At 33.9% G+C, this 27,677-nt stretch overlaps 2 protein-coding genes across 3 annotated transcripts in view; one reads left to right on the top strand and one right to left on the bottom strand.

Annotated features, from left to right (window-relative positions):
• LOC145662588 (putative peptidoglycan muropeptide transporter SLC46) overlaps positions 1–27,677 on the bottom strand; it is a 119,709-nt gene that overhangs the window by 23,212 nt on the left and 68,820 nt on the right. The window lies entirely within an intron of this gene.
• LOC145661560 (uncharacterized) lies at positions 8,022–24,324 on the top strand. The gene is made up of 2 exons (XM_081726879.1): positions 8,022–8,700; positions 24,281–24,324. Exons 1-2 carry the CDS (start codon positions 8,022–8,024, stop codon positions 24,322–24,324), a joined length of 723 nt encoding a protein of 240 aa, XP_081583005.1.

The following is a 27,677-nucleotide window of genomic DNA, read 5'->3' as shown; positions in this document are numbered from 1 at the left end:
GAAAAAGAAAAAAACTTCATATTTAACTCCTATGCTAAAAATATAACGATGAGTATAAGGTCAAAACCAATACTGGCTTCCTACAGCTAAATTTTCTTTTGTCAAAAACTTCAGAATAACTTGTCCAATTTGAACAAAGTTATTCTGTAGGATGTACAGTATACACATTACTGAAAACAGTATTCAAATTTGTCAATTTGTTCTTAAGATGACTAGTGCTGGGAAAGTACTTTTTCTTGTTTGACTATTCGTCGCATAAGAAATAATACCATAGAGGCAGTGTGTGTGCTTCAAGGACATTCTAAGGATATTAGCTACTTCGTACACATTTCTGTTAAATTGGATAATCTCAAGAATCACTTTAACCATGTCCCAAAATGTTACTCATTTGACGTTCTACCAGTGATCGAATGGGCCGGTATGACATATCGGTAGTAAATTTAGATCCTATTAAATTCATCAAGATTGAAAAAATCGATTGATTAAAAAATAATTTCTGTTGATTTTTTTTTGTTTAAATAAATATTTTTTACACTTAAATCACTTGATTTTAAAAAAACGCAATACAATTTAAGTGGTCTTCCATTTCTTACTTTATAATTTACGGAGGTTTTAGATTTTTTTAAAAAATAAGTGTTGTTAGAATAAAAGCAAAATCAGGACTTCCCAATATATACGTGGGTAAATCAATAAGTAACTGCATTTTTTTAAAATTTCTTTTCAGTTAGCTCTACGGCATTGTGTGCTCAACAGATACTAGATGCCACCGTTAACTTCGCCTGTGGCACATTGCAGCGTTATCACATCAGTCCGCTTTGCGCTGTTGTGACGTACAGATGGCCAAAAGAGAAAAGCGTTCTGTCATCCGTTTTTTGTGGTTAGAAGATTTTCCCTTGAGCGGAAATTCAAAGAAGACTTTCAGCATAATACGGGGACAATGTCTTGTCAATTGAACAGATCAAAAATGGTCGAACGAGCATGAAGGATGAGGAAAGAGCAGGGCGTCCAGCTACACCAACAACTGATGACGTTATTGAAGGAGTCCGTGCCTTGATTCTGAATAACATGAAATGAAATCTGTGAGTTTTACGTCCCACGGTTATGCCGGTTAGGCTAAAGGAGACGGTGATGATGAGAGATGAGTGAAATGGTGGAATGAAGAAAGTGGGAGGAAACGGGAGAACCCCGAGAAAACCCACGAGCACGGTGTTTGTCCACCACAAAGTTCACTTGGCGGGGGCTGGGATTCTGAATAACAGACGAGTGACTTGATAAAGTGGCAACCCATATGCAGATTAGTCATAGTTCTGCATATGACATCATGCATAACAGGCTCAACTTTCACAAAAATCTGTGTGAAATGGGTTCCGAAAACACTCAAGAAATTCAAGAGTCAACCTTGTGCAAGAAAAGTGATGCTCAGGGCGGGGAGATTTGCTTAGTGGTTATCAAATCCCCTGGGGTTTCTCATTTAGGTTTTTAAAGTTGGAGAGATTTGGCTTGTGTGTGTCAAGAAAACCCGAGGTTTTTGCCCCCTTGGTTTTGGTAAAAAACACCAGCAAAACACCAGTGGTTTTTCGTCTGGAGAGTTAAATATCTCTGCGTTTTTAAAAATGAAGATATTTGGTGTACAGTGAAAAAACCCAAGGTTTAAATACCTAGCACTTTACTGGGGGAAATTTATCCTACTGGCAGGAGTGTTTTTTTTTTTTTTCAGACGGAATAATTTCCTGTAATTAACATGGACGAAGTAGACCACATCGATTACGTGGGGGATGTTATTGAGAACCAGCCACACAAAAGAAATTATACAATACGTGGCAGAGTAGATCCTTTGGCAGTCTACAGTAATGAAGAATTTGGAGATCGTTTTGGCTATACCAAAGAAACTTTCCGAGCATTAATGCATTTGATTGAAGAAGATCTACACAAACCAGTACGTAAGCATGACTGCTCCGCAGATTTACAGGTATTGATTACATTACGTATTCTCCGCACAGGCACTTTTCAACGAGTTGGTGGTGATTTGGTAAATGTGCATCGCACAACTGCAGAAAAATATTTCACCGTGTAGTTGGAATTAGAGCTAGAAGAAGGCCCCAGTTCATAAAAATGCCTGCAGGAACAGAAGTTTTTGTTTTTGTTTTTAAGTACAAGTATTTTACAAAATTTGTTGTGAACATTTTCCAATGATTAATTGCAATGAAAAAATCAACAACGGCACATTTTTGAAAGGTGTTTTCTATTTCTAACAATTCAATGGCATATTGAATAAATGGGTAATTTTCTAACTAGTGACCTACTGGCTCATATCTATTACTATATCTTAACTTAACCCAACATAACTTAATCGGTATTATTGGTACTGTTTACGTTATTTTAGGGTGGGTTAGATTAGTTTTTTTACGGACATGGGCCGGTAAGTTATCAGTTAAAAGATTACCTATATGTTACCTGCTTTCTTGTAAGTACCCTGCATAGTTTCATGTAAACAAAAGTACATTTACCTTGAGAAGGCGAATTCGAAGTACTAGATGGATCATCTGGATCGGACTGTCGTTGGTACTCTTCATCATCATCAGGGACATGTGAAATGCTCTCTGTCAGTGTTTGTACCAATTTCAGAACAATGCTGGAGAGATGTGGTATTGGCACATACTCACCGCTACCAGTTGCATTACGGGAACATAAAATGTTTGCTTTATCCTTCCTAGGAGTCCTCTTGAGTTCCTTCCATACGCTTTTCAACTGTTTCGTGCTGCGGGCACAAACATTACCACTTGAATTGTACGCGTCAGTTACCAACTTCCATGATTCAGTTTTCTTCTTTATTATGCGACCATCATTTTGTTTATTTTCGATTATATCGATGAACAACTTCAACTGTTCCAAAAAGACAATTTTGTCTTTTTCTGACATGTGAGGAGCCATAGTTATACGCGTTTTGCTATAGCGACGAATGCCCGGTGAATGGCTATTGACTGCTTGGATAAGTTCGCTGGGTTTTATTCGATTAGACAGACAGGGAAAATAATACTTTTCAGTCACATGTACAGCAAGTCGGTGGATTTCAAGAAAAACCCTGGGTATTTCACCCCACGGTTGATGATGAGCAAATCTCTTCACTGAAAAACCCCGGGTTTTCGCAAAAATACCTCGGGGGCAAATACCTAGTGTTTTACTAAAAACCAAAGGTTATTTTCCCCACAGCAAATCTCCCCGCCCTCAGAGTGATTTTGAGACTCACAAGGACCAATCCTAGAACGTTACCAGGAGAAGGGGGTCAACAATAAACAGTAAAAGGTACAGTAATATGCTGGTAAGTAAGTTTATGCCTGCAGTTCGTAATAAACGTCGAATGGCAGAGGTCGATTGTCGGAAGGCGTTCTTTTGTTGCATGATAATGCGCGTCCATATACCGCCGTCCACACATACAAACTCTTAAGACCCTGCGTTTCGAGATGTTGGAGTATACAGTCCTGATCTCGCCTCTTCAGATTACCACCTGTTCGGTCCATTTAAGGAAGCTCTCACAGGCCATCGATTCAGCTGGTGAAAGAAGCGGTGCATTCGTGGCTTGCTGCACAACCGGAAACCTTTTTCGCAGAGGGTATCGTAAAGTTTGAGTAACGGTGGACCAGGTGCATTGAAAAGCAGAGTGAATGTTTAAAAAGATATGAATAAAAAACATTGTACTCTTACAGTGGTAAATAAGAAAACTGATTGCAGATACTTATTGATTTACCCTCGTATGTTGTTTTCTGCCAGGTGTTTCTCACACGTGACAGTTACTCAGTACCAGTACAATATTGTTCAACCAACATTTTAGCAAAGTTAAGAGCATACGCGGTCACCGTGATCTTGCAAATTCAATTCACAATGATTCGACGAAAAAAAAAAAAAACTTTTTCTAAGCATCTTCACCTATAAACAACCAAAGTAAAATATGCATCGTAGATAGAATATGTTACCATTTTGCAAACTGCAAAAATTTTGCATTCCCTATACAGCGACGGCTCTTTAAAGTGTTTTGTTTATAAATTCAATACAATTTTTAATATTCCTATTATAACCTTCTAATTATGAATATATTTTGCTTTAAAATTGTAATTATTCAAGGTAAACTTGCATATCATGAGTTGCACATGAATATAAATATCTGATTTCAAGTTAGCTGCACTCACTATGACACAGGTAATAGCATAACATGTAAGATAATTTAGTGGTAAGATGTTTCCAGTCAAGAATTTCTTTTTTTTTTAAAAAAAAAAAACATTTTCCTTTCTATTTATTACACATCCGTATTTATATATTGTGCGCCCTTGCGCTCTAAATCATTTGCCGCCCCCTTCCGAAAACGACAAATATTAGAGTTGAGGTCACAGTTTTTCGGGTCGCTGAGATGAATAGTGACAGTTTTAATCCAATTCAACTTTAAGGTCATACTCCACTTCCCATGGAAGGGGCGAAATTTTAAAAGTAATAGAAAACGACAGATATTAGTGTTGAATTCATAGTTTTCGAGGTCGCTGAGTTCAACGATATCAGTTTTCTTGATGTTCAAGTTCATCCTAATCCCTTGGGATGGGGGTGGGAGAGGATGTCTTTTTAAAAATAACCAGATAAGCTAGCTAATGAGTAACTACTGTAATTTGAGTGAATTGAACACATTAACGTTTTTCTCGCGCTTTCACGGGATTCTGTCGTTGTTACTTTTAAATATTACTTTACTGTGAATCTTTAAAAAAATCCAAAAAAATTGTCGCCCCCTAAATTCTTCCGCTCTGTGCTCGGGTACAGAGTAGAACTTAACTAAACACGGGCTTGATTTATTAACAACTAGCTGAAATGCTCGATCTTAGCACGGGAATAATAGGTTTATGGCAAATAACTAAAAGGCATATTTGAATCCCCTTTCCCAGTCCCCTTGGGATGGATATATGAACCGGAATGAAATACTAAAATCTCAGTTCGAGCCAAATCTACAAAAAGATAATTTCGAAAAGTGCAGGTGTTATTATTTGCCAAAAATTTACTGCACCCCTTCTACCCTTGCATAAAACATTTCAATGGAAAGATAGGACTAATGAGAAACACTCAAGTGTTAACTGTTTAAAAATCATTTTAAACGATTCAACTGTTTTTGGTACATATGACAACTTATTTTCAATGAAGAATTTATGTACTAAGTTCCATCTCCCTAACATGAGAGGATCGTGAGATACTCAATTTCAGTGAATCCCTTTCCCACTCAGATACATATTTTAATGAAAATGACACGATAAAAACCCGGAGCGAGTCAGGTGTTATGTTCAAATATTGATTTCAACAGTTCAGCTGTTTTCCCGTGATGATGAGCAAGAACAGTGATGATGTTTTAATATACAGAGTGGCGCAGGGAAACGATAAATTTTGAAGTAACATGATTTGCACAAATAAACACAAGAAAAACATACTTTTATTGACGAAAAAGTGCATGTATACAGTATGTCAGGGACGTACACAGAGGGTGGGTCCTGGGGGTCCGGACCCCCCCCCCCCCGAAATCCGGACTTTTTGTAAATTTAGTCTAATTTTAGGGGCAATTTTACAATTTTTAATATAATTTAGCCTGAAATTGTGTTTGGACCTCCCCCGGAAAGGTTTGGACCCCTCCCGAAATAAATTCCCGCGTACGTCCCTGCAGTATGTCATTTATATGTTCATTACAAAATGTCACAAACTGTCTCTTTTACTTCTTAAAGATGACATCAGAAAGATGTGCTTTTTTTCGGCGTTCAAATTCTAATAGCCTGTTATGGAAACTCCGGAATGCTCGGGGAATGGCAATGATTTTGTCTTCAATTCTCTGTTTCAGATCATGGATAGATGCATGACTTATGTGGTACACCTTGCCTTTAAGATGTCCCCACAGCAAGAAATCGCACACATTAAGATCAGGAAATCTCGTAGGCCATGGAATGTCACCGTTATGTGAAATGACGCGCCTTCCAAACAATTGGCGAATGGCTTTCATCGATTGGCGAGAAGTATGTGACGTGGCTTCATTCTCCTGAAACCACACGTTTCGATGTTAAGATTAAGATCGTGGAGTCTCGATGCAAAGAATGTTTCAAGCATATCAACAAACCGAGCGGATGTTACTGTTGTAGCAATGATTCTCACGTACAAGTAAGTAAGGGTCAATAAAACAATGACATGACACAGCACACCATATTGTAACCTTGGCGCTGTGTAATGGACGCTCGTGAAGCTCACAAGGATTTTGCTGTGGCCAGTAATGGAAATTCTGTTTGTTAACGTATCCGTTAAGGTGGAAGTGAGCTTCGTCATACATCTATGTTGTTAAGGAAATTTACATCCTAGTTGATTTTCGCCAACACCCGTTCACTAAATTCCTATGCGTCTCGTGGATGTAACTTCTGTATAGTCTGTAATTTATAGGGGTGGAACTTCAATTTGTGAGTATTCTTTGCACGCTTCGTCGTCCAACCTCCAGCACAGATGCATGGAGCGGCGAGAGCTTCTCCCGATGGAAACCCAAACAGCTGCAATGTTCTCTGGGGTACGTACCATTCAAACATCACCTGGAGGTTTCTTGTTCAAAGCTGAAACAGTTTCTTCTAAATTATACATCTATGTTGTACTCACATGAGCAAGTGAGATACGTCCATGACGTCCTAACTGGTAATGATGTTGAAACACCATTTGTGCATCAGTCACACCATCACCCTACTTGTAAAACGCTGTCACAGCGACAGCACGTTTCGCACCACACCAATGCTGTATGAACGGCAATGCGTTCACAAAAACCACGAATCGGTTCCGAACAACTTTCGACAATACAGTGTTGCCAACTTTAACGTTCAAAATTTAACGTTTCCCTGTCTGTATTAAGAAAATCATAATAGAAATTGTCTCCCTCCTCACTTAAGGAAAGAGTAATTTTCTAAAACACTAGGCCATAGTACTTATTTCTCATAGTTTATACACGAAGTTTCATCATCCGAACGTCAGATACTCTATTTAAATACCCCTTTCCTCTTAGGATACGCATTTATGAAAGTGTCATGATACAATCTCGGCTCGAGCCAACTACTATGTTCAAAAATTAATTTCAAATAGTTAAGTCGTTTTCTCCTGATTACGAGACAGACAACATCGGTTTGAATGTGGAAGGAAAAAGAAATATAGAAATTTATTTAGTCCTTCTCTCTTTGCAGGCGGAAATTTCGTATCAAATTACTTTTAATGTTGAGTTTATATACCGACTTCCATCTTCCTAACTTGAGAGACTCGCGAAATATTCTATTTTTGACCAATTTTAAACCCTCTAATCCCCCTTCCGCCTTAGAATATGTTTTAATCAAAGTGATTTGATAAAAACTCAGCTTGAAGTGGATTCTAATTATGTTCAAAAATTTATTTCAAACTGTTCAACCCTATTATATATATATATATATATTGTAAGGATCCCCACATTACAGCGTGAGCACGTTTACAAGCGACAGGTGGAGTTATCAGTAACCCAGCGATTTATAACTCTGGCGAAAGGAAAGTAAAATTACCGATTGGCCACCTACGTCGCGTTCGCTGTGGAGGGTAATGGGAAACACATTCTCGAGTAGCCATACATTAAGGAAGTGCAGATAAGCGTCGTCATAGAAAATAGTAATTTTAGGGCCATAATTTGAAAATTTTAACTTAAGTGAAAATCGGAACACATTTGATTTATATACTCACTATGCCTCATACAACGTGATAATTTTCTGCTACTAGCATACGCTCAGAAATTTGACAAACATATCAGTTATCTAAATCGATTACAGAGCGCAAATCGTGAAGGTAGGATTAGAATAGCATTTCACTCGTTCCAAATTGCCGTCGAATGTTCCTTTTCCTGCATACATAAATTTTCAACATTGTTCGTATGAATAGATGCATTATTTGGATAAACAAAATTTTCCTACTGACACACAATGTAAAAGGAAGAATGTAAAAGGAAGGGACTTAAGAAATGGATGAATGAAGATGGAAGAGTGCCCGTGTTAAAGGGTTTTCCAAAAATACACGAAAAGGAAGTAAAGCTTAGGCCAGTTATGGATTGTAGGAATAATTATTTGGAACCGCTAGAAAGTGAATTGAAACCAGTGTTAGAGTGGGTAAGAGACAGACAAAAGACTTTGGCAGTTAAAGACTATAGAGAAATAATAAACTACACCAGTAATGCTGAAATTAATAATGATTGTATTTTGTTTAGTTTAGATGTTAAAGCCATGTTCCCTAGTCTAAAGAGAAGTGCTATACTTGATACGATTAAGAGAGTTATGGGGGGAGAATGTGTTAAAGGCTGGAAATGGGAGAAAGTTAGAAAAGCCCTCAACTTAATATGGGAGTTTGGTTTCTATAAAGTTAAGAATGACATATATAAGATTAAGGATGGTTTAAGTATAGGATCTAAGATAAGTCCGGTATTGTCTGATATCATTATGAATGTGTGGGAGAAGGATGTGATAGAAAAGGGGAAAGAAAAGATTCGATTTTTATGTAGATACGTTGATGATTATTTTGGGATATGGGAAGGATCAAAAGAAGAGTTGATAGAGTTCGTTGGCAGTATTGAAGATAAGGAGAAGGGAATAGAATTAGAACTAGAGATAGAGCAGGGAGGTGTATTATGTTATCTTGACATTTTAATGAGTAAGGAAGGGAAGAGCATTAAGACTCAATGGTATCAAAAAGAATGTAGTGCTGGTATTTATTGTAATAAGAAAAGTAATGTAGATAGAAGTACAAAAGTTAATTTCATAAGAAATATGTTAGAAAGAATTTCCAAAATTTGTAACCAAAATGTAGAAGAGAATGTGGAAATCTTTAAAAGACAGCTGTATGAGAATGGTTATAGAAAACGGGATATCGTTAAAGCATCTGTGGTCTCGGGGAAAGGTAAAAGTGGGGAGGACAATGAGGGGGTATGGAAAGGCATTATAGGGTTAGGAGAAGATACCGAGATTTTAAAAAAGATGTTAAGAAAGCAAGGAGTCAAAGTGTATAGAAAAGGTAGCAGAACGTTGTTGGACGTGATCAAAAGCAAAGGGAAGAAAAAAGAAAAGAGAGATCAGAAAGGTGTCATTTATTGTATAAATTGTAAGGATTGTGATATGAAATATATTGGTGAGACGGGGAAATTATTGAAAGAAAGAATTAAACAACATAAAAGTGATGTGAAATATGGCAGAGAAACTAACGCAATCTTTAAACATGTAAAAGAAAAGGGACATGATGTGAACTGGGAAGAAGTTATTGTACTGGAACGGGAAAAAAGATTGTGGCCGAGAAAGTGGAAAGAGGCCTGGTGGATAGAAAAGGAAGGGGATGTAAACTTAATGAATTGGACCAAAGGTATCACCATTAATAAAGAATGGAGAAATATTATTGATAAATACAGAAAAATGTATATGAATTAATGTATTCAATGGTTGCTTGCTCCTTGTTGTTTCTTTCTAGTAAAATGTTATGTTGTCTCATTGGTCAGTTCAGATAGATTTCCACGCTTCTGATTGGCTGTTTGAACGGGCCAATGAGGGAGCAGATAGGGAGATGAATTGTGTATATATACTTGAGTAATTTTTTGTATCACTCAGTATACGTCTGATGAGGATCTTGGCTAGAAGATCGAAACGTCACGTGTAAATGTGTTTTTATATTAAATAAATGCAGTCTTGTTCAGCAGTGTGTTTATTTTTCCAAAATTTTCCTTCAGAATGATGACATTATGAAAATAATTTCCATTTTGGATTTGCGCGAAGTTGGTGTAAAATGGCCATTTATCAGAAATTATATGGCTCTCTGGAAGATCTAAGACACTTTCTTACAAAAGTCTCCCTTCTTCTGTCCGGAATTTTAACAAGGAATCATTCACACTTCCTCTCTCAATTCCTCCTATTCTAGTTGACAAAACTTATCTACATGGTTATCTTTAGTGAAAGTGCGTGGTTCAAATCCTGATGCCGCAATATAGACTTGGCAGTGTTTTTTGTAAGAGAACTTCCGTTCCTCTTCCACTTTAACATCTTGCCAAATGTTTCATCCACCTAAACCATTCCGAAGATGGAAAAATATACATAGTTTGCAACATTGCATTTTTGTTTGAAATATTCACAAGAAAGTATTACTACCAGCAAAATTTTTGATATACACAAAGCGTTTAAAACATCGTATTGTAAACTATATACATCAGTTTTCATGTCTCCGTAACAACTTGATATGAACTCGTGTACACGACATAATTCCTATACAAGTATGTCTACAGATATTTTCAATATAATCAGATTTAATACTTATGAAGCCATCTACCGACATAAAGGTAGTCTCAAATATTTACAAATGTTTGATCATTTGTAACTTTGATCCTAATTTATATTATACAATTGAAAGTGACTATGTTCGTGACTTATCTCTTGAACCACTCGCCCGATCTCGATCAAATTTTCAACATTGATGATATCTATTCACTTTGACAGTCGAACTTAGGATTGGTGGAGGAGGGGGACATATAAAAAAACCGGTAGTAGTTCTAATTATTTCTGGATTCAACATTTATCGTCATAGAAAAGAAACGGTAATCAATAGCAACAAACGGTTTTTTGCAATCGATACAGCGTCTCAAGAGTGTATATATATATATATATATATATATATATATATATATATATATATATATATATATATATAACGACCTTACTAGTAATTTCTGATTTCAATACTGATTTTGATAGTGCGCTCGACTTCGGTGCGGACGTTATAATCAAGGTGGGAGCACTAAAATCTTCTGATGTTTCCCCAGCATCATTATCCCGCTGGAGAGTTACCTGAACAAGGACTCACAAAACTTCGGTCGAGAAAGTCAGAAGTAACGTCTGGCTATTTTCATCAGTATTTCAATATTTTGCAACTAAATATTTTTTTAAGTGACATCTTTTATCATCTGCAATTTGCCTCACCTCTCTACTTACTGAAATAAAAGAATTAATTTCGTACGTAAGTACTGTTAATAAAATGTGTGACAAAGTAATCTAGCTAACCATAAAGCCCACATTTCAGCCAGTGACGCATGGTCAGTGCATAGGTTTCCAACGCCAAATTTCTTACCTCTTCATGTCTGGTTGATTGGTTCGTCGGAGTTCAGCGTTTCAACAGTGACCCTACAGTTTAATGTGGAATCCGAATTGCCTTCAACTCTAGCTAACCATAAAGCACTGTGTGTGCGCACGCTTCTTCGAGATGCTCATTATTAGCATCTCGTGATGATTTTCTAGCTACGGCACTGACTTGCAATATTTACACAGAAATATGTACCGTCAAATGGGGTGAATAGAAACATGGGGGTGAATAGAAACAAAACTCCCAGATTAGTTTTGGATTTATCTGGACGATAAATTAATCAAGAAAACTGAAATTTCTTAACATAGTCTTATACGGCTAAAGTGTCCAGGGCAGAGACAAAATGTTTTACTGAGTTGGGAACACTGAGGTAGACGGCAGTAGCATTAATGTGTTACTGAAATCTTACACGGTATTTTAGCGCTCCTTAAACTTTCTTGGTAAGTATGACATTTTCATATTTGTTGCATTTGAACATATGCCTATTTTGTAGTTTGTTGTTTCATTTACTGACGTTCATAGTAAAAGTTTTCCTTTTGTAAATTATTTTTAATCAAAATTTAACTTTACTGGGTTATTGTTATGATTTTTAATTAGTGGGGTGAATAGAAACACTTCTTGGGAAATTCTTGAAATTCCTCAAGGAGTGGAAAATTCTTGAGGAGCAGAAAAAAGGACCTGATAGGAATGTATCAACCATCTCCAAGAACAAATTTCCAAGTCTTCTGAAAAAAAAAAAAAAAGTGTGAAACTGAAGGAGGAAAATATCAGGGCTGGATTTGAAAAGAGTGGAATTTTTCCCCTTTGTCGAGACCAAATACTGAGGATGTTGCCAAAAAAAAAAGACAATGAACGAGAAGAAACAGAACAGCAAAAGTCATCTCAGACTGTAAACCGTTCCCTTATGGATCTTCTCAGGAGCATGAGAGAAGATGAAAAAATTAAATAAGGGAAGAAGAGAGTACGAATAGATGTTTCTGGTAAGAGTTTTGGTTTATTTTCTGAAAATGATACATTTTCATCAAATCACAACGAAACTCAACCTACCTTTGTATTGTCGGAAGAGGAGAAAGACAACACTCCAGAAGACAACATTCCAGACGATCACGAACTAGATGATGGTTTTCTAAAGCTGGTGATTTTGCTGTGGTAAAATGAGAAGCTAAAACTCGATGAGACTATTCAGCACCCAAGTGCGAAAATGGGAACATGATGCATATGTGGGAGTGTTTTATAAGAGAGCACATAAACAATGAAATTTTCAGAACGAAACTGTTGGGTTTTATTAGGAGTTCGTCAGCACGCTTTAAGTATATGATAACTTTCGGGCCCCTTCGTGGCTAAGCGGTTAGCATACGCGCCTTTGGCGTGGGAGACCCGGGTTCGATTCCCGGCGGGAGCTCATGTAGTTCTGATTCTACGTTAATCAGTAGGTCCACGTCTCATATAGCCTCGCTGCTGAACGGGACGTAAACCTCAAAATCAACTCAACTCATGATAAGTTTCCCTGATGATTTCAGTGGTTTAAATCTTATTCAAATATCATCAAAACTATATGGTCGTTTATACCTATATTGTGCATTGTATTGTTTTATAAGTTTGTAACTTATGTAATACTGGTCTTATTGAACTAATATCTTGCAGGTATCAAATAAATAGTTCGTTTCAACAAATACGCTATTTCTTTTTTACCTTTCCAATAGTATAAAAGAAACAACAATGAAAATAAAGTAATTGTTTCTATTCACCCCATGGGTAGGGGTGAATAGAAACATTAAGAAAAATCAAGGTGAAGAAAAGTGGAGTTGATAAATTAATATGACGTTTACTGAAATTCATTAGCATATTAAGACCTTTCTTTTGGAATAATCTGATACGCGAAATCTTTAACATTACCAGACTTATATTCTCACATAGCCAAAAATGTGTTTCTATTCACCCCATTTGACGGTAATAACTGTTACGATTATCTCCTATAGGAAATAAGTGAACTTACCCAATCTATAAACTGAAGGTTTACTGCAATCTGACTGAGCCACGAATTGCAGGTATTGCAATCATTTGCTATGTTAATTATTCAAACAGAGCCATAAATCTCTTCTGGAAAGTACTAAACCGAGTATTATCTGACAGTAATTTCAAAATGCTTAACCTTGAACATATATGTAGTCTGCTGTTCACTGCTCTGAATTGAGACAATATACAAAGGCGCGCTTATTTACACAAATACGTGTACATGATAAATCAGAGTTAAGGTCCATAGTTTACTTCATAATAACATTTTAAAAAATGTTTCGCTATATCTATGGTGAAACACTAGTATTTGCGGTGGACAATACAAAGTCAAGATATCAATGACAAACCTATCAATTCATATTGATGGCCAAAGACTCTTTGGCAATCAACAGTTTGTTTTTTGTGTGTCCTAGCCGTCGATAACCAACATTTTTTTTAGGTCGATTGGAATGAAACCATTGTACATTGCAACTATTAAAAATGGGAAAGAGATTGACCAGGGTATAGGTCTACATGTTTAAAATTGATTTCGTCATTTATTTGATGGCTAGCCTCGACATTCGATTTCATAATGTCCAAATTAGAAGGAGTGAATATTGACCATTCATTTACGCTAGTCTGCTAATTATAAACAGATTACTTTCATATTCCACAAAGTAGGAACATTCCCAAATCTGACCTCCCTGAGGCGATATTATATTAATCGAGGCCTTTTACGCTGTATTACGGGCTTTTTAGCGTTGCGGTGTTGCCAAATTATGCCCTAAAGGGTTGAAATTCCCTATATTTTGTATATTTATAGTGTAAATCATGCAACATTGTAAGTAGTAGGAACATTCCCAAATCTGACCTCCCTGAGGCGATATTATATTAATCGAGGCCTTTTACGCTGTATTACGGGCTTTTTAGCGTTGCGGTGTTGCCAAATTATGCCCTAAAGGGTTGAAATTCCCTATATTTTGTATATTTATAGTGTAAATCATGCAACATTGTAAGATATAATTTAATTAAATTTTGATATCAATTTAATTAACCCTTTAATCAAACTCCTATCAAAATGATTAACCCTTTAATCAATCTCCTATCAAAATGATTACCCCTTTAATCAAATTGCTATTAATTTATTCAATTAAAGATGATTTCGTAGAATTAATGTAATCGCGTATGATGATATACGTACCGTTATTACCTTATAGTACTATTTAATTATATCAAATTTAATTAACCCTTTAATTAAACTCCTATCAAATTTCATTACCCCTTTAATCAAATACCTATTAATTTATTCAATCACATATGATTTCGTAGAATTAATGTAATCGCGTCTGATCATACACGTGACGTCATTACCTTGTAGTGGTGTTTTATTACGAACGGGTTTACCGTATTATTGAATTTTAAAGCTAATTAACTTATTGAATTAATGAACTTATAATACTTAACTTACCTGAAACCGAAGCGCAAGAGAACTACCACCGAAAGCACCCGAGCTTATCCGAGCAGCGTTTTGATCCCGGATTTTTTTTTTTTTTAACACGGACGATTACATCATCCTCAGTCCTGATCTTTTAATTATTTCTAAACGAACTTGATTTCCACCGAACAACTTACAATTATTTAATGTTACATTAATATTTTCATTTATTATAATTATTTAGAAATAAATAGTTGATTTAAATATTATTTATGCACGTGGAATAATAAATACTAGAAAGTACACAATTACAGTATAAAAGTACTTGATAGGAATTTTTTTACGGTACAATGGTGACATCTGTTATCCTCTTTTTATGCTCCTTTTTTGTTGAAAGAAAGAAACCAAAGGCAAGCCGGCTATACATTTTCCTTTGCGTGTTGATACCTCCGAAGGTAGATTCCTCTTTACGCATAAGGAGGTGGCGCCATCAGGTAACAAAGCTTTGTACTACAAAGGGCAGGAGGGAAAGACAGGATATATGACCTGAAATGAAACAACATCGGCAGGTTTCGGCGTGATTGATGAATAGCATTTTTTGTTATTTATTTAATGTTTACCTAATACAAGCGGAACGTTTATTGTCATTGAAAATTTGGAACACAACCTTGAAACCATGTGGAATTTATTGATTCTTAGAATGCTATTTACCTCTAGTTGAAATACAGCTTGTTGAAATATTTTCTTTGATGCTTATGCCTATTTTGTTGTACATAATCCCTATGTTATTAGTAAGAAGTAAAATAGAGCAATACAAATATTTTTTGGAAAGGACGGTGGTGCACTATTTGTGTGGACATTATCTGATTAATACCCACAAGTGTTGTAATAAAAACATGCTTTGATCCCTTGCGTTATTTTTCTGAACCACTATGCGGCTGTCTCCTATAAAGGTTATTATTCGGACTGTAGATACAGTGAGCGATATTATCTGAAAGAACAACCTTACGATGTTTATGATTTTTACCTTGATCCTTTATGGTGTTTACGATTTACTTATGTGAATGGATTTATGTCTGCAAGACGCCTCTAACTATGTACTAATACACGAATTGAAAGGAACGACCTCTAAACGGATGAAATTTAATTTAAGGGAAGAAAAAAAGCTACTACGTTAATTGGTGTCGTTATTTACTGGGTTATTGCTAAGTAACCACCAAAAGGTCCCCAAAATTTTCTCTTTTATGTGTACCCTCATTCAATATTTTTGAATAACATGTCGGGTAGAAAAGAAATAAAGTAAATTGACTAGATTCAAGCAATTGTGTGATGTGTTTGTGCAATCCAAGAAAACAGGACAGGGCAGGAGACTGAACCCTCATTTATTATAGCTGATGAAACATGAGGAAATCGAATTTTATCCATCCTTTATTTTTTTCTTTTAAATGATTATGGTGCAGGCGTCTGAAAGACATCCGTAACTGGTCATAGATGGGAGAAGTGGGAGGGAATGAACTATCACATTGAACGGATTTGGGGTTTATAACAACACGACCGAGCATGGCCATTTTATTCTTCTTTAGTACTGCGTTTGGTTTAGAGAAGTTTTATCGTGTGGCTGTATTAAAATTTGTTGGAGTGGTAGTTCGGGTGTTTGATTTCAGCGGTTACCAGTATTGGCAACGAAGACTGTTTCAGCGCTTATGCAGAATTAAGGTAAGAAAACTTTAACTAATTTATACATAGGAAATATACAATTAAATATTGCAGAGATTGATTAATTCATGAAATTGATATTTCATTTTCAAACTTTGTTTTATTGAAAAAGATTTGTTTCATCATGTTGACTTTAGTTAATTTTGAGTTTAACATTCCTTTCAGCAGCGAGGCTTTTTTTTTTTTAAACGAAACGGACAAACTTTGATGACTGTAAGCAATGGAAAGTTGAATTGAATATTGCTTCGTAGGAATAAAAATTAAATGCCAAAGACGCGTACGCTAAAAGCTTAGCATGAAAGAAGCTCTATTATTATTATTATTATTATTATTATTATTATTATTATTATTATTATTATTATGAGTTGAAGTTTTTTTGCACATCTTGAGTTTGATTTTAAACTTTGTTTTCCGTTTGGAGATTTTTGTATTTTATTATTATGCAGTACAGAATTAGAATCAAAGGTTGTAGGAAAACGATATTTGTTGAAGTGATTTTATTGGAGATGAGCACTGTGAGATGCGGATTTTACTTTTACGTTGACTACTTTAGCACATTGGTGTTTAAGGTTTTCTAACTAGGAATTAATTTGAGATTATATATAAAGAAAATCCTTCGTTCAGCAAAGAGAATGACGTGTAAGAACATTAACTATGAGTTATTTGATTGTCTCCCATAGCCCTTTATCAACATTAGTTTTGTTTTCCTTATTTTGTAATATGATCATCAAATTGTGATGCCAGTTGTTATCAGACTTTTTATTGCCGACTCCATTTACCGATAGTATTTTTATTATAGCTTTGTATAAAGTATTGACTTTATATGAAACGGGGCATTGTCAGTGTTACAGGAATTACCCCGTGACAGAATAATTAAGTTTAAGGGTTTTGAATTCTAAAATTTTGTGAGTAACGAAGGGGTTATTTTAATGGTAGCAGTAAAAATAAAGAGTGTCCAGTTAGGGACAAGTCATGAGATGAAATTGCGGTACTTTGTACATAATTTGCATTAACATCTAGAATGTTATGGATTGACTTTTAGCTGTGTTATGTATAATAAATGCCGTCGACGTTTTAGATTGAAGTTTACTAGTTTTAATTTTTTCTTAGATGCTTCACGCTGCATAATGAGAGGGGTCTACGCTTATTGACCGTACTGTTATTTATTATATCAGCCTTGTAATTGAAGATAGCGGAATTTGAATTTAGATCTTTTCTTGATTATGACTCCCCGAAAATGTACTCTTTTAATTTTACGGTTATTGAGTAAAATTACGTTTAAAGTCCAAGATAATGCATATAGTTCATTCAACACTGTAGCTATATGAGACACAGTTTAGCGGTGTTTGCCCATAGGTGGGTCTCCCGCAACTAAAACGTGTACGTTAATTGCTTAGCAAGGAACATGTTTTATTATTATTACTTTTAACAGCTAGGCTGTATGAGACATGGACCTATATTTTATTATATTTGTGAACCACAGGAAGTAAGATGGGGGACCTCCACCGTGCTAAAACCGTATATGCTACCCCGAGGAAGCTTAATACTTTATAGATGATATCTCTTTTGGATGCATGTAAAATTAAATTTTATGGGGAGGAGCTTAAATGAAAGTAGAAATTGCGTAGAGCGAAATAGCAGATTTAATTTATTGGATGTCAGAAAATTTAGTGTGAAACAAACGAATAGATTTATGACTTTTCAAAATAGCGTAATACAGGTAGCATTGACACTTAAGGAAATTGGATAGAGTGTATGAACTAAGGTAATTAGTTTTCTTAAATGGGGAACCTCCAGTGTCTGAGACATAAGTTTTAAAGTTATGGCTATTTGAGACGTGACCCTCCAACGGTATGATTATATGAGGCACTTAATATATAAACACCCGTATATTATTGAATTAGTAGCGCTGCTTTGTTTGATTGAGATCCTGAAGGCTGTTAGTAATTTTAAAAATGGACGGCACACATGAATTTTAAAGTTTGGAGATTGGTAGAACAAATTTAAAGAATCCCCTTAACTTTGTTTACTGCACCATATTGTTTTAACATTTTCCCCCGGGAAAACTCACAGTTATAGTGATTTGGGGAATAATTCCGACTTTTGCAATTATAGTTGCTAACTTATGAGGGAGACGGTGGTGATTTGCTCCTTTAAAATAGATAGAACCCCTAAAAATCTATGGACATTGTTATGATGCCATAGCTTGCTTTCGAAGTACGCACTCTACCACTGATTCCCCACAATTAAAGAAATATAGAAAATATTTTGGTATGAAGACAAATTGATCAATACTGAGGCTATATAAAGGAGGAGTTGTACTGATTTGCTATTTAGACTAATCACATTGTATTTTAGTTTGTAGGTTACATTTTTATTAAAAAAATAGTGATGATTACAGGGACCGTAGACACAATTTTAGATACAACAAATTATAGTACATATATTTTAGATAGTAAGCTTTTGTAATGTACTCTTGAATTTTGTTTGTTAGCGTACTATATGACTTTATTGAATTCAACTTGAAATTAGTATTCCCTGAAACTTAATTTTATTTCAGACTTATCAAATTAGCTATTAGTTCCGTATTTGTGTAAAATAAGTTGAACAGTATACATAAATTGTGTTTTGCATCCTTGTTTACAGTAATATTTGAATATTAGCGTACCCGATTTGTTTTATATCTATTTCCGTTTGATAATACAAATGAGAAATTGTTTAGATGGACAAAAAATTAAATGAAATTTCTTAATTAACAAATAGAGTCTTTAGCTTCCTTAAAATATTTGATGCCGTCGAAAAAATGTTATAGCACTCCTCAATACTTGTAAGGTTGATTAGTGGGATGTTCAGGACAATACTCAGAAATACATATAGAATTGGAATCAAGATTTTAGATTTTCTAGCCCACTTTGGATAATGACTTATTTGAGGACATGCCGAGACTTGTATATTTTGACATTTAAAATGCTTAGCGTACAGTAGGTTTAACTATACAGGGAAGAAATACATATAGTTTAGGGAACGATATCGAATATATTTAATAGAAAAGTGCCTGAAATGTTATGTAGACTAAATAAGCAGTTATGTAAGGCTGGGTTGCATACAACTAGGGATACTACCGTATCTCAACTTATTCTTTGAAATTTACTATTATAATGAGATGGCATATTTTAGTTTAGCGTCCCGCAATTATAAGTTTCGTAGAATACTCACCAATCTTCTTTCAAATGTAAGCCAAAGGGGTGGGGTCCCACCACATTTTATATAAGATTTAAAGTGTTATGAAAACACTTGACCGAACATGAACGCTTTAGCACCCCTAAGATTGGGACAGAGGGAATTTTGTATGCACTTGTTAAAGAATCAGTATCTTTTAGCTTACGGTGATCATGAGAAATGAATCTTTTATATTGATTTGCTTTACAAAGAAAGCTGATGAAAAAGTATATAGAAAGTGGAAGGAAACTCCGGGAAAGCTACGATTACGCTGTTTGTTTACCACAATTTATACAAAACACTTGCTTTTGTCATGAGAACGCTACAGGGAGCCAAGAATTCCTAGCATCGGCCCCACAATTTACTATTGAGTATGTCATGCATTCGAGTTAAATGGACGCAATTTTAACTATAAGTAGGATACGCATTTAGTTAGAAGATTTCAATATAAGCAATGACGGAAGAACTGCACGCTGTTAATATTTGTGAAAGTATAGGGAGTAGTCAATATGAATAATAGAAGCAGAAACACTTGTTTCAGTTCAATGTGAATACTATTGTTCAAGACACTAACACATGTAAAACTAAGAAAAAAACTGTTTCATTTAGTTTCAACTTACATTTGCAGATTCTATTGAGAACAGTATTAGGGCCAAGTTATTGATATTGTCAGAAAATATAGCTGATACATTGTAAAGACTCATTTTCAAGCTTAGCAATAATAATTATTAAATTTAGGCATGCCTTTTTTCTTATAAATAATCACTAATTTAGTTCAATGTAGAATGCTTACCCTGGAACCCTACATTAGATAAATGCTTACTCAATGAGAGTCTACGTATATGGAAACTTATTGTATATGTAACAGAAAGTATTTAATTAAAAGTAAATCTGTATTAGCTGAGGCCGTTACATATGTATTTACCTTGTGTTCTTAAGTAACTAAGTTCTGAATTACAGATACTTTATATATGTAAAACACATGATCGTTGAAGCTACATGAACTCCTATTATTACTACTACTACTATTACTACTCCCGCGACTACTAATACTACTGCTAGTACCACCACTACAACAACAACTAATACTACTACTACCGACTATTAGCATTATTACTGTCACCATCACTATTGCTACTAGTACTCTATCAGTACTACCACTGCTACTACTACTATTACTAGTACTACTACCACCTCTACTACTACTATTACAGACTACTAGTATTACCACTGACACCGCCACTACTGCTACTAGTACTCTATCAGTACTACCACTGCTACTACTACTATTACTAGTACTACTACCACCTCTACTACTACTATTACAGACTACTAGTATTACCACTGACACCGCCACTACTGCTACTAGTACTCTATTAGTATTACCGCTGCTACTACTACTACTACTACCTCTTCTACTACTATTACAGACTACTAGTATTACCACTGTCACCGCCACTACTGCTATTAGTATTCTACCAGTACTACCTCTGCTACTACTACTGCTAGTACCACCACTACAACAACAACTAATACTACTAATATTACAGACTACTAGTATTACCACTGTCACCGCCACTACTGCTATTAGTATTCTACCAGTACTACCTCTGCTACTACTACTAATACTACTGCTAGTACCACCACTACAACAACAACTAATACTACTACTACCGACTACTAGTATTACCACTGTCACCATCACTATTGCTACTAGTATTCTACCAATACTACCTCTGCTACTACTACTACTACTACTAATACTACTGCTAGTACCACCACTACAACAACAACTAATACTACTACTACCGACTATTAGCATTATCACTGTCACCATTACTATTGCTACTAGTACTCTATCAGTACTACCACTGCTACTACTACTATTACTAGTACTACTACTACTATTACAGACTACTAATATTACCAGTGTCATCGCCACTACTGTTATTACTACTCTATCAGTACTACCACTGCTACTACTACTATTACTAGTACTACTACTACTATTACAGACTACTAATATTACCAGTGTCATCGCCACTACTGTTATTACTACTCTATCAGTACTACTAATACTACTGCTAGTACTACCACTACTACTACTACTACTACTACTATTGGTTGCATGTGAACTATCGAGTATCTGGTACTGCTTGTTGCTTTGCTGTTATTTCTTTTCTTCCACTTGTAATCTAACCTTATTTCTTCTACTACTATGTAAACTTTTGCATGTACTTCTCTCTCTGAACTTCTCTCTCTCTCCCTATCTCCCTATCTGCACCTTTCTCTCCATCTCTGGACCTCTCTCTCCCTCCCTCTCTGGACCTCCCTCTGTACTTCTCTCTCTCTCTCTCTCTCTCTCTCTCTCTCTCTATGTTTGCCTTTGCATGTATGCCCTGTTTCTAACCAAAATTTATTTTCTTTGTGTTTCTTCTTAACTATTTTTACCTATTTGCTCTATGCTATTAGATTTCTATTTCACCTATTGTTCTATCTGCACCCATTTATTTATTTCTATTTCACTCCTTTATTGATCGGCTTCTAAATTGTCTCTTTCTTTCGTTGGTTTATTTCTATTGAATATTTCTCTTTTTTCTCTTGCATGTCTGTCTCTTTCTATAGTATAAAATGATGAAGTAGGTAAAAACTAAGTAAAGTCCCTTTAACAAACCATCTCTTACAGATTAGTATCTTCTCTTGCATGTCTGTTTCTTTCTATAGAATAATATGATGAAGTAGGTAAAACTAAGTCCCTTTAACAAACCATCTCTTACAGATTAGTATCTTCTCTTGCTTGGGTCTGACAACTTTCTATGTAACCTGTCCTAACCTAAGTTATTCCAATTACCCTAATTTTGATGGCCTTGCAATTAAATTTTACATAAATTACGTCCTGATCCGCTCTTTCTTTGGTGTCTTTCCAACTATGCTTTAGCTAACATATTCTTGCTTCTCTTTGATTAACCCACCCGCCTTTACTTGTTAGGTAATATATATCTGTCCTTCATTGTCTCAATGGTATGAATCGCTAAATATTTTCTTTCTGTTTGTCGTCCTACATGATTTCCTCTTTTACTTTGCCGCCACTTCTATTCCTGCTATTATTGTACTTCCTAATGTGAACTAAATTTAATTTATTGTATTTGCCTCAGTCGTCAACCGCCAATGACCTACAATACTTATTAAACGCCGATACGATCATGATCTGAATAACTTGTTTTGAATTAATTTAAACTTTTAAGATCTTGTCCGCTTGAAATGTTTCCTAAACTAAATGACTTGAGCTCATGTCCTGCTTTTACTCGCTAACTAATTAGTTTGTTACTTCTTAATTAATGCTAGACCAGTGTGTTCTTTTAACTATTGCATACACAAGTTTATGTTCCTATCCTGAACTAAGCTTAAGCTATTTGAAAGTTTTTTCTGCCCCCTTGTTTGCTATTATATGTCTGTTACCAATTCTATTATTAGATGCCTCTTAGAATTTCCAATTGTGCGCCTCTTTGTAGATGTCTTTTAACACTGGTGTATGTGTTCTTTATTGTGCTGGCATTATATATTTCTTAACATGGTTGGTTGCTATTCTATTCTGTTTACTATATTCCTTACATGGTTTTGTAACGTATTATGGCTACTGCTATTTCTTAAGATGTTTGCCCGCTACTGCAATCTATTAGTATCCTCTGTACGTGGATTCTTATCCTTTTTGTCTGTATATCCTATGCCTTTCATGTTTCTGTATGTGCTTGTAACTTATTTGATATTGGTCTGTATATCCTATGCCTTTTATGTTTCTGTATGTGCTTGTAACTTATTTGATATTGGTCTGTATATCCTATGCCTTTTATGTTTCTGTATGTGCTATTGTTTCTTTTTATGCTCTTATAACCCGTTTCTTATATTTGTCATCTGTCTTTATGTATGCTATTGTTTCTTTCTATGCTCTTATAACCCGTTTCTTATGTTTTGTCATCTGTCTTTATGTATGCTATTGTTTCTTTTTATGCTCTTATAATCCGTTTCTTATGTTTGTCATCTGTCTTTATGTATGCTATTGTTTCTTTCTATGCTCTTATAATCCGTTTCTTATGTTTGTCATCTGTCTTTATGAATGCTTTTGTTTCTATGAATAATTGAAGTTTCTTATGTATGTCATCTGTCTTTATGTATGCTATTGTTTCTTTCTATGCTCTTATAATCCGTTTCTTATGTTTTGTCATCTGTCTTTATGAATGCTTTTGTTTCTATGAATAATTGAAGTTTTTTATGTATGTATGACTGCTTCTGACTTCTCTCTTAATATTGTTTTGAACTCTAGCCATGTTTTCTAAACTTCTATGAATGTTTCCTTTAGGTCTCACACTCGTAGAGTGTGAATTTACAAAATTTCATTGCCATCTAGTGTGCTTACTCACATATACATTATTCATCTTTTGACTGTCCAACTGTTTCAACCTTATTATCCCACTACTCCTATTTGAAAGTATCACAGATATATATTATGAAATAAACAACTTCATTCTAACCTTTACTTATATAGAACCAAATATAACTACAGTCGCTTCCGAAATATATCTTTAGATAACTGCATGTCATAAATTAGCTAATATAATCTTAGTGCCTTTATATATACGCATTAAACATTATCTATATTTCAACAATATACATATGACAACATATTGTATACTAGATATCAAATATATATATAGTACAAAATATCATTCTAACACATGTTATGTTATATTTTAGGTTACCCTTTGCAAACTGTCATAAGTGACCACCAGAAGTCTTAGAGGAACAGGATATTTTTCTGTTACCAAAGGTATATTTTTTATTCCTTTGTACTTAAATAGAGCAACTATGTTGCTGCAAGAGTATTATTCAATATAATACGAAATAGTAAAATAAGAAATTTTTGTAAGTTTAGCTGCTCTTAGGAGTATGCTTTGGCATACGAACCAATAAAAATAAGAAGCGATCAAATTAAAGTTAACAATGAGTTTGCACACCAAACGAACAAATAAAATAATCACAGCGTAGCTGTTCTAGCGAGTATGCTTTGGCATACGATCTAATAAATAATTAAAAACGAGTTTGTGTAACAGACGAGAGAATAAATAATCACAGCATAGCTGCTCTTACGACTTTCTAATTTTAAAAACGAGTGTTATTTTAAATAACACGAACAAATAAAATAATCACACGAAGTGTTCGAGTAATTTATTACGAGAGGTTAAATAAATAAGGAGTTTTCACAGAAAACAATCCGTCAAAGTTAAGAAAAGAATATTGAAAGACAAAGTAGAAATAGTCAAACATATAAGAAAGAATATTGAAAGAAAGTAGAAATAGTCAAACATATAAGAAAGAATATTGAAAGACAAAGTAGAAATAGTCAAACATATAAGAAAGAATATTGAAAGACAAAGTAGAAATAAAAAGGTTAGCTTAAGTTAGGCTGAGTTAGTTTGATTAAACATTCTAATATTCACAGCAATGTTGTTCTACACAATCTTAATTTTGGGAACATCTTTAGTATGCTTACATGAAATGTTCGAGTAATTTATTAGACGAGGTTAAATAATTAGTATGCTCACACAAAAAGCTCGACTAATTTATTAGGAAAAAATAAGAAACAATTCATAAAAACTATTAGGGAAATAAATTACAAGTGTTACTTAGTAATGTTTCTTTGTTTCAGGGCAACTAATTGAAGATAAGCTTCAATGCAGGCAGCTACTAAGTAGAAGTTGCAACGGAATTTAGAATTCCAAAGTATCAAAGTTCACAGAAGTAAAGTAAGTATCATTGACGACTTAATAAAGTTTCTGCTTAAGAAATTTTTCACATGCAATATTTTTGTAACAAAGTTTGTAGCATGCAGATTATTTTATGAAAGAATTATTTTTCCATCAGTTATTTCTTTGAAAGCGTGCGTTATTTTGTAACAGTATGTAGCATGCAGATTACTTTTTGAAGAATTATTTTACATTACTTATTTCTTTGAGAACATGCATTTGTTATGCGCAACATAAACTCTGTAACATGTTTCCGTTTACAACATAAGGTTTTTTGTCATGCAATTTGTTTCGTGCTTGTATTTTTTTCTGCATACATCTTTCTTTGAATTTATTTTTTCACAATATACATGTAAGTTTTTTCAACATGCAGTTTTGTTAACACCGTTTAAAATTTTTTGTAGCATGCAACATAGTTAAATTTTTTGCAAATTAATTTCTACAGTTTAGTAATACACATTTTCAAATTTTTATACTGAAATATAATTTCATAAAAAGTAATATTGTCTTTTCTTTATTATTACAGCATTCAAGTGTTTCATCATTAACTGTGAATTTACCACACTCATATTTTATTCGTCATCTAAGAACATTTAGATAAGAATTTCCTGTCTTCCAGCGGCGGTAAGTGTTCATACACATTTTTTTGTCAAACTGTAAACTTGTTAATAAGCAGAAATAAAAATATTTGTTACTTACATAGATGAATTAATAAAACAACAAGATTTTATTCTAATAAAAAACAAGTATAAAGAATATATAAGATGATTAATTACACAAAAATAACAATTATGAAGAATTGAATTTTACAATTAACAGAATTTCATGAACGTGTGCAGAAAAATTTTTTCAAAACATTTTTTTTATTTTTTCAAAGATACACTTTTAATTTTGAAAGTTACAATTTTAATTTTGAAAGTTACAATTTCATTTTGACAAGTTGCATTTTAGTTTTGACAACTTGCATTTTTAATTTTGAAAGTTACAATTTCATTTTGAAAATTACAATTTTAATTTTGAAAGTTACAATTTCATTTTGACAAGTTGCATTTTAGTTTTGACAACTTGCATTTTTAATTTTGAAAGTTACAATTTCATTTTGAAAGTTACAATTTTAATTTTGAAAGTTACAATTTCATTTTGACAAGTTGCATTTTAGTTTTGACAACTTGTATTTTTTAATTTTGAAAGTTACAATTTCATTTTTTTAAACTTGTATTTTTTAATTTTGTATAATGTAAATACATTCTTTATACTATAACAATTTCAAAGTATCGCTACAAGTAAATTAGAAATATGAAAAGTTTTACTAATACATGAAATACTTAATTTTATCAGTTAGAATATAAATGGCTATTAAAGTAGAAGATACAAATATTATTAACAGTTACTTAATGAAAGCTAACATTACAAGTGAATAATATTTTTAGTAATAAATAAATCATGCGTTACAAAATACATTAAAACAGAATTTAAAAATTGTATTATAAAAACTACATTATCACAAAAATATTTAATGTGTGTTTTACTTTGTTTACTTATACCTTTTATGCTAGTTTTACAATTTAAATTGGTACGCTTCCTATGAACTGAAATTCTGAACAATCTATGATTCTAATTATTTTATTCGTTCACATGTATAACATGTTCGAACAATATGTGAGTGTACTAAATAAACTCTGACCAACTTTGTTGGGATCCAATAAATATTTCGTTTGCTACACAATCTTTGGTTATTTGTTTTTCGTACTATTTATTTTTATTGGATTATCTGCTTTGCAAATTCAGAACACTTAGTGTGAACGTTAAAAATAGTTGTTAAATGTTTCGAAACTTGTTAAAGTTGTGAACTGCTACATAATTTGTTTAAAGTAACTGTGCTTTTTCCTAACCTTTCTTCTTTTTCTTATTTGGTTTCAAGTTCGTTTATTCTCTGCTATTTTTTCTATACTATTGCTATTCTATTAATTTCTTTGTTGTTGGTTGGCCTTTAACTTCGATTTGTAACAATTAACTATCTAAATGCTATCTTTTGCTATTCTTTGTTGAATAAAACTGCATTAACTATTTCTATGCTATCATTTGTTTAATAATTGGCTTAATTAAATATACCTTTTCCTAACCTAACTTTACTAGATTTCTTTATTTCGATTAATTATGTATATTTCTTAATCTCTGTTATTGTTTGTCTGATAAAGTTCTGATGCTTTGAGTCATAAGCTGTTCTAAACCTTTTTTTCTAACCTTTTATTTTTTTTCTTATTCGATTTTTGCTAAATTATTTCTTCTTTGATATGTTTTCTTTACTATGTTATTTTTATTAATTTGTGTTTCTATTTACTACTACT

Source organism: Thermobia domestica, chromosome 10 (assembly GCF_964235325.1).
Source record: "Thermobia domestica chromosome 10, izTheDome1.hap1.1, whole genome shotgun sequence".
NCBI lineage: Eukaryota > Metazoa > Arthropoda > Insecta > Zygentoma > Lepismatidae > Thermobia > Thermobia domestica.
Note: the sequence above shows the minus strand (reverse complement) of the source record. Positions and strands in the feature narration are given on the sequence as shown.

Excerpts from the sequence above, each read along its gene's own strand:
- LOC145661560 (XM_081726879.1), top strand. The coding sequence starts at position 8,022 with ATGAATGAAGATGGAAGAGTGCCCGTGTTAAAGGGTTTTCCAAAAATA. Across the intron at positions 8,701-24,280 it reads TTATCTTGACATTTTAATGA|GTTACCCTTTGCAAACTGTC; the intron begins GTAAGGAAGGGA and ends GTTATATTTTAG.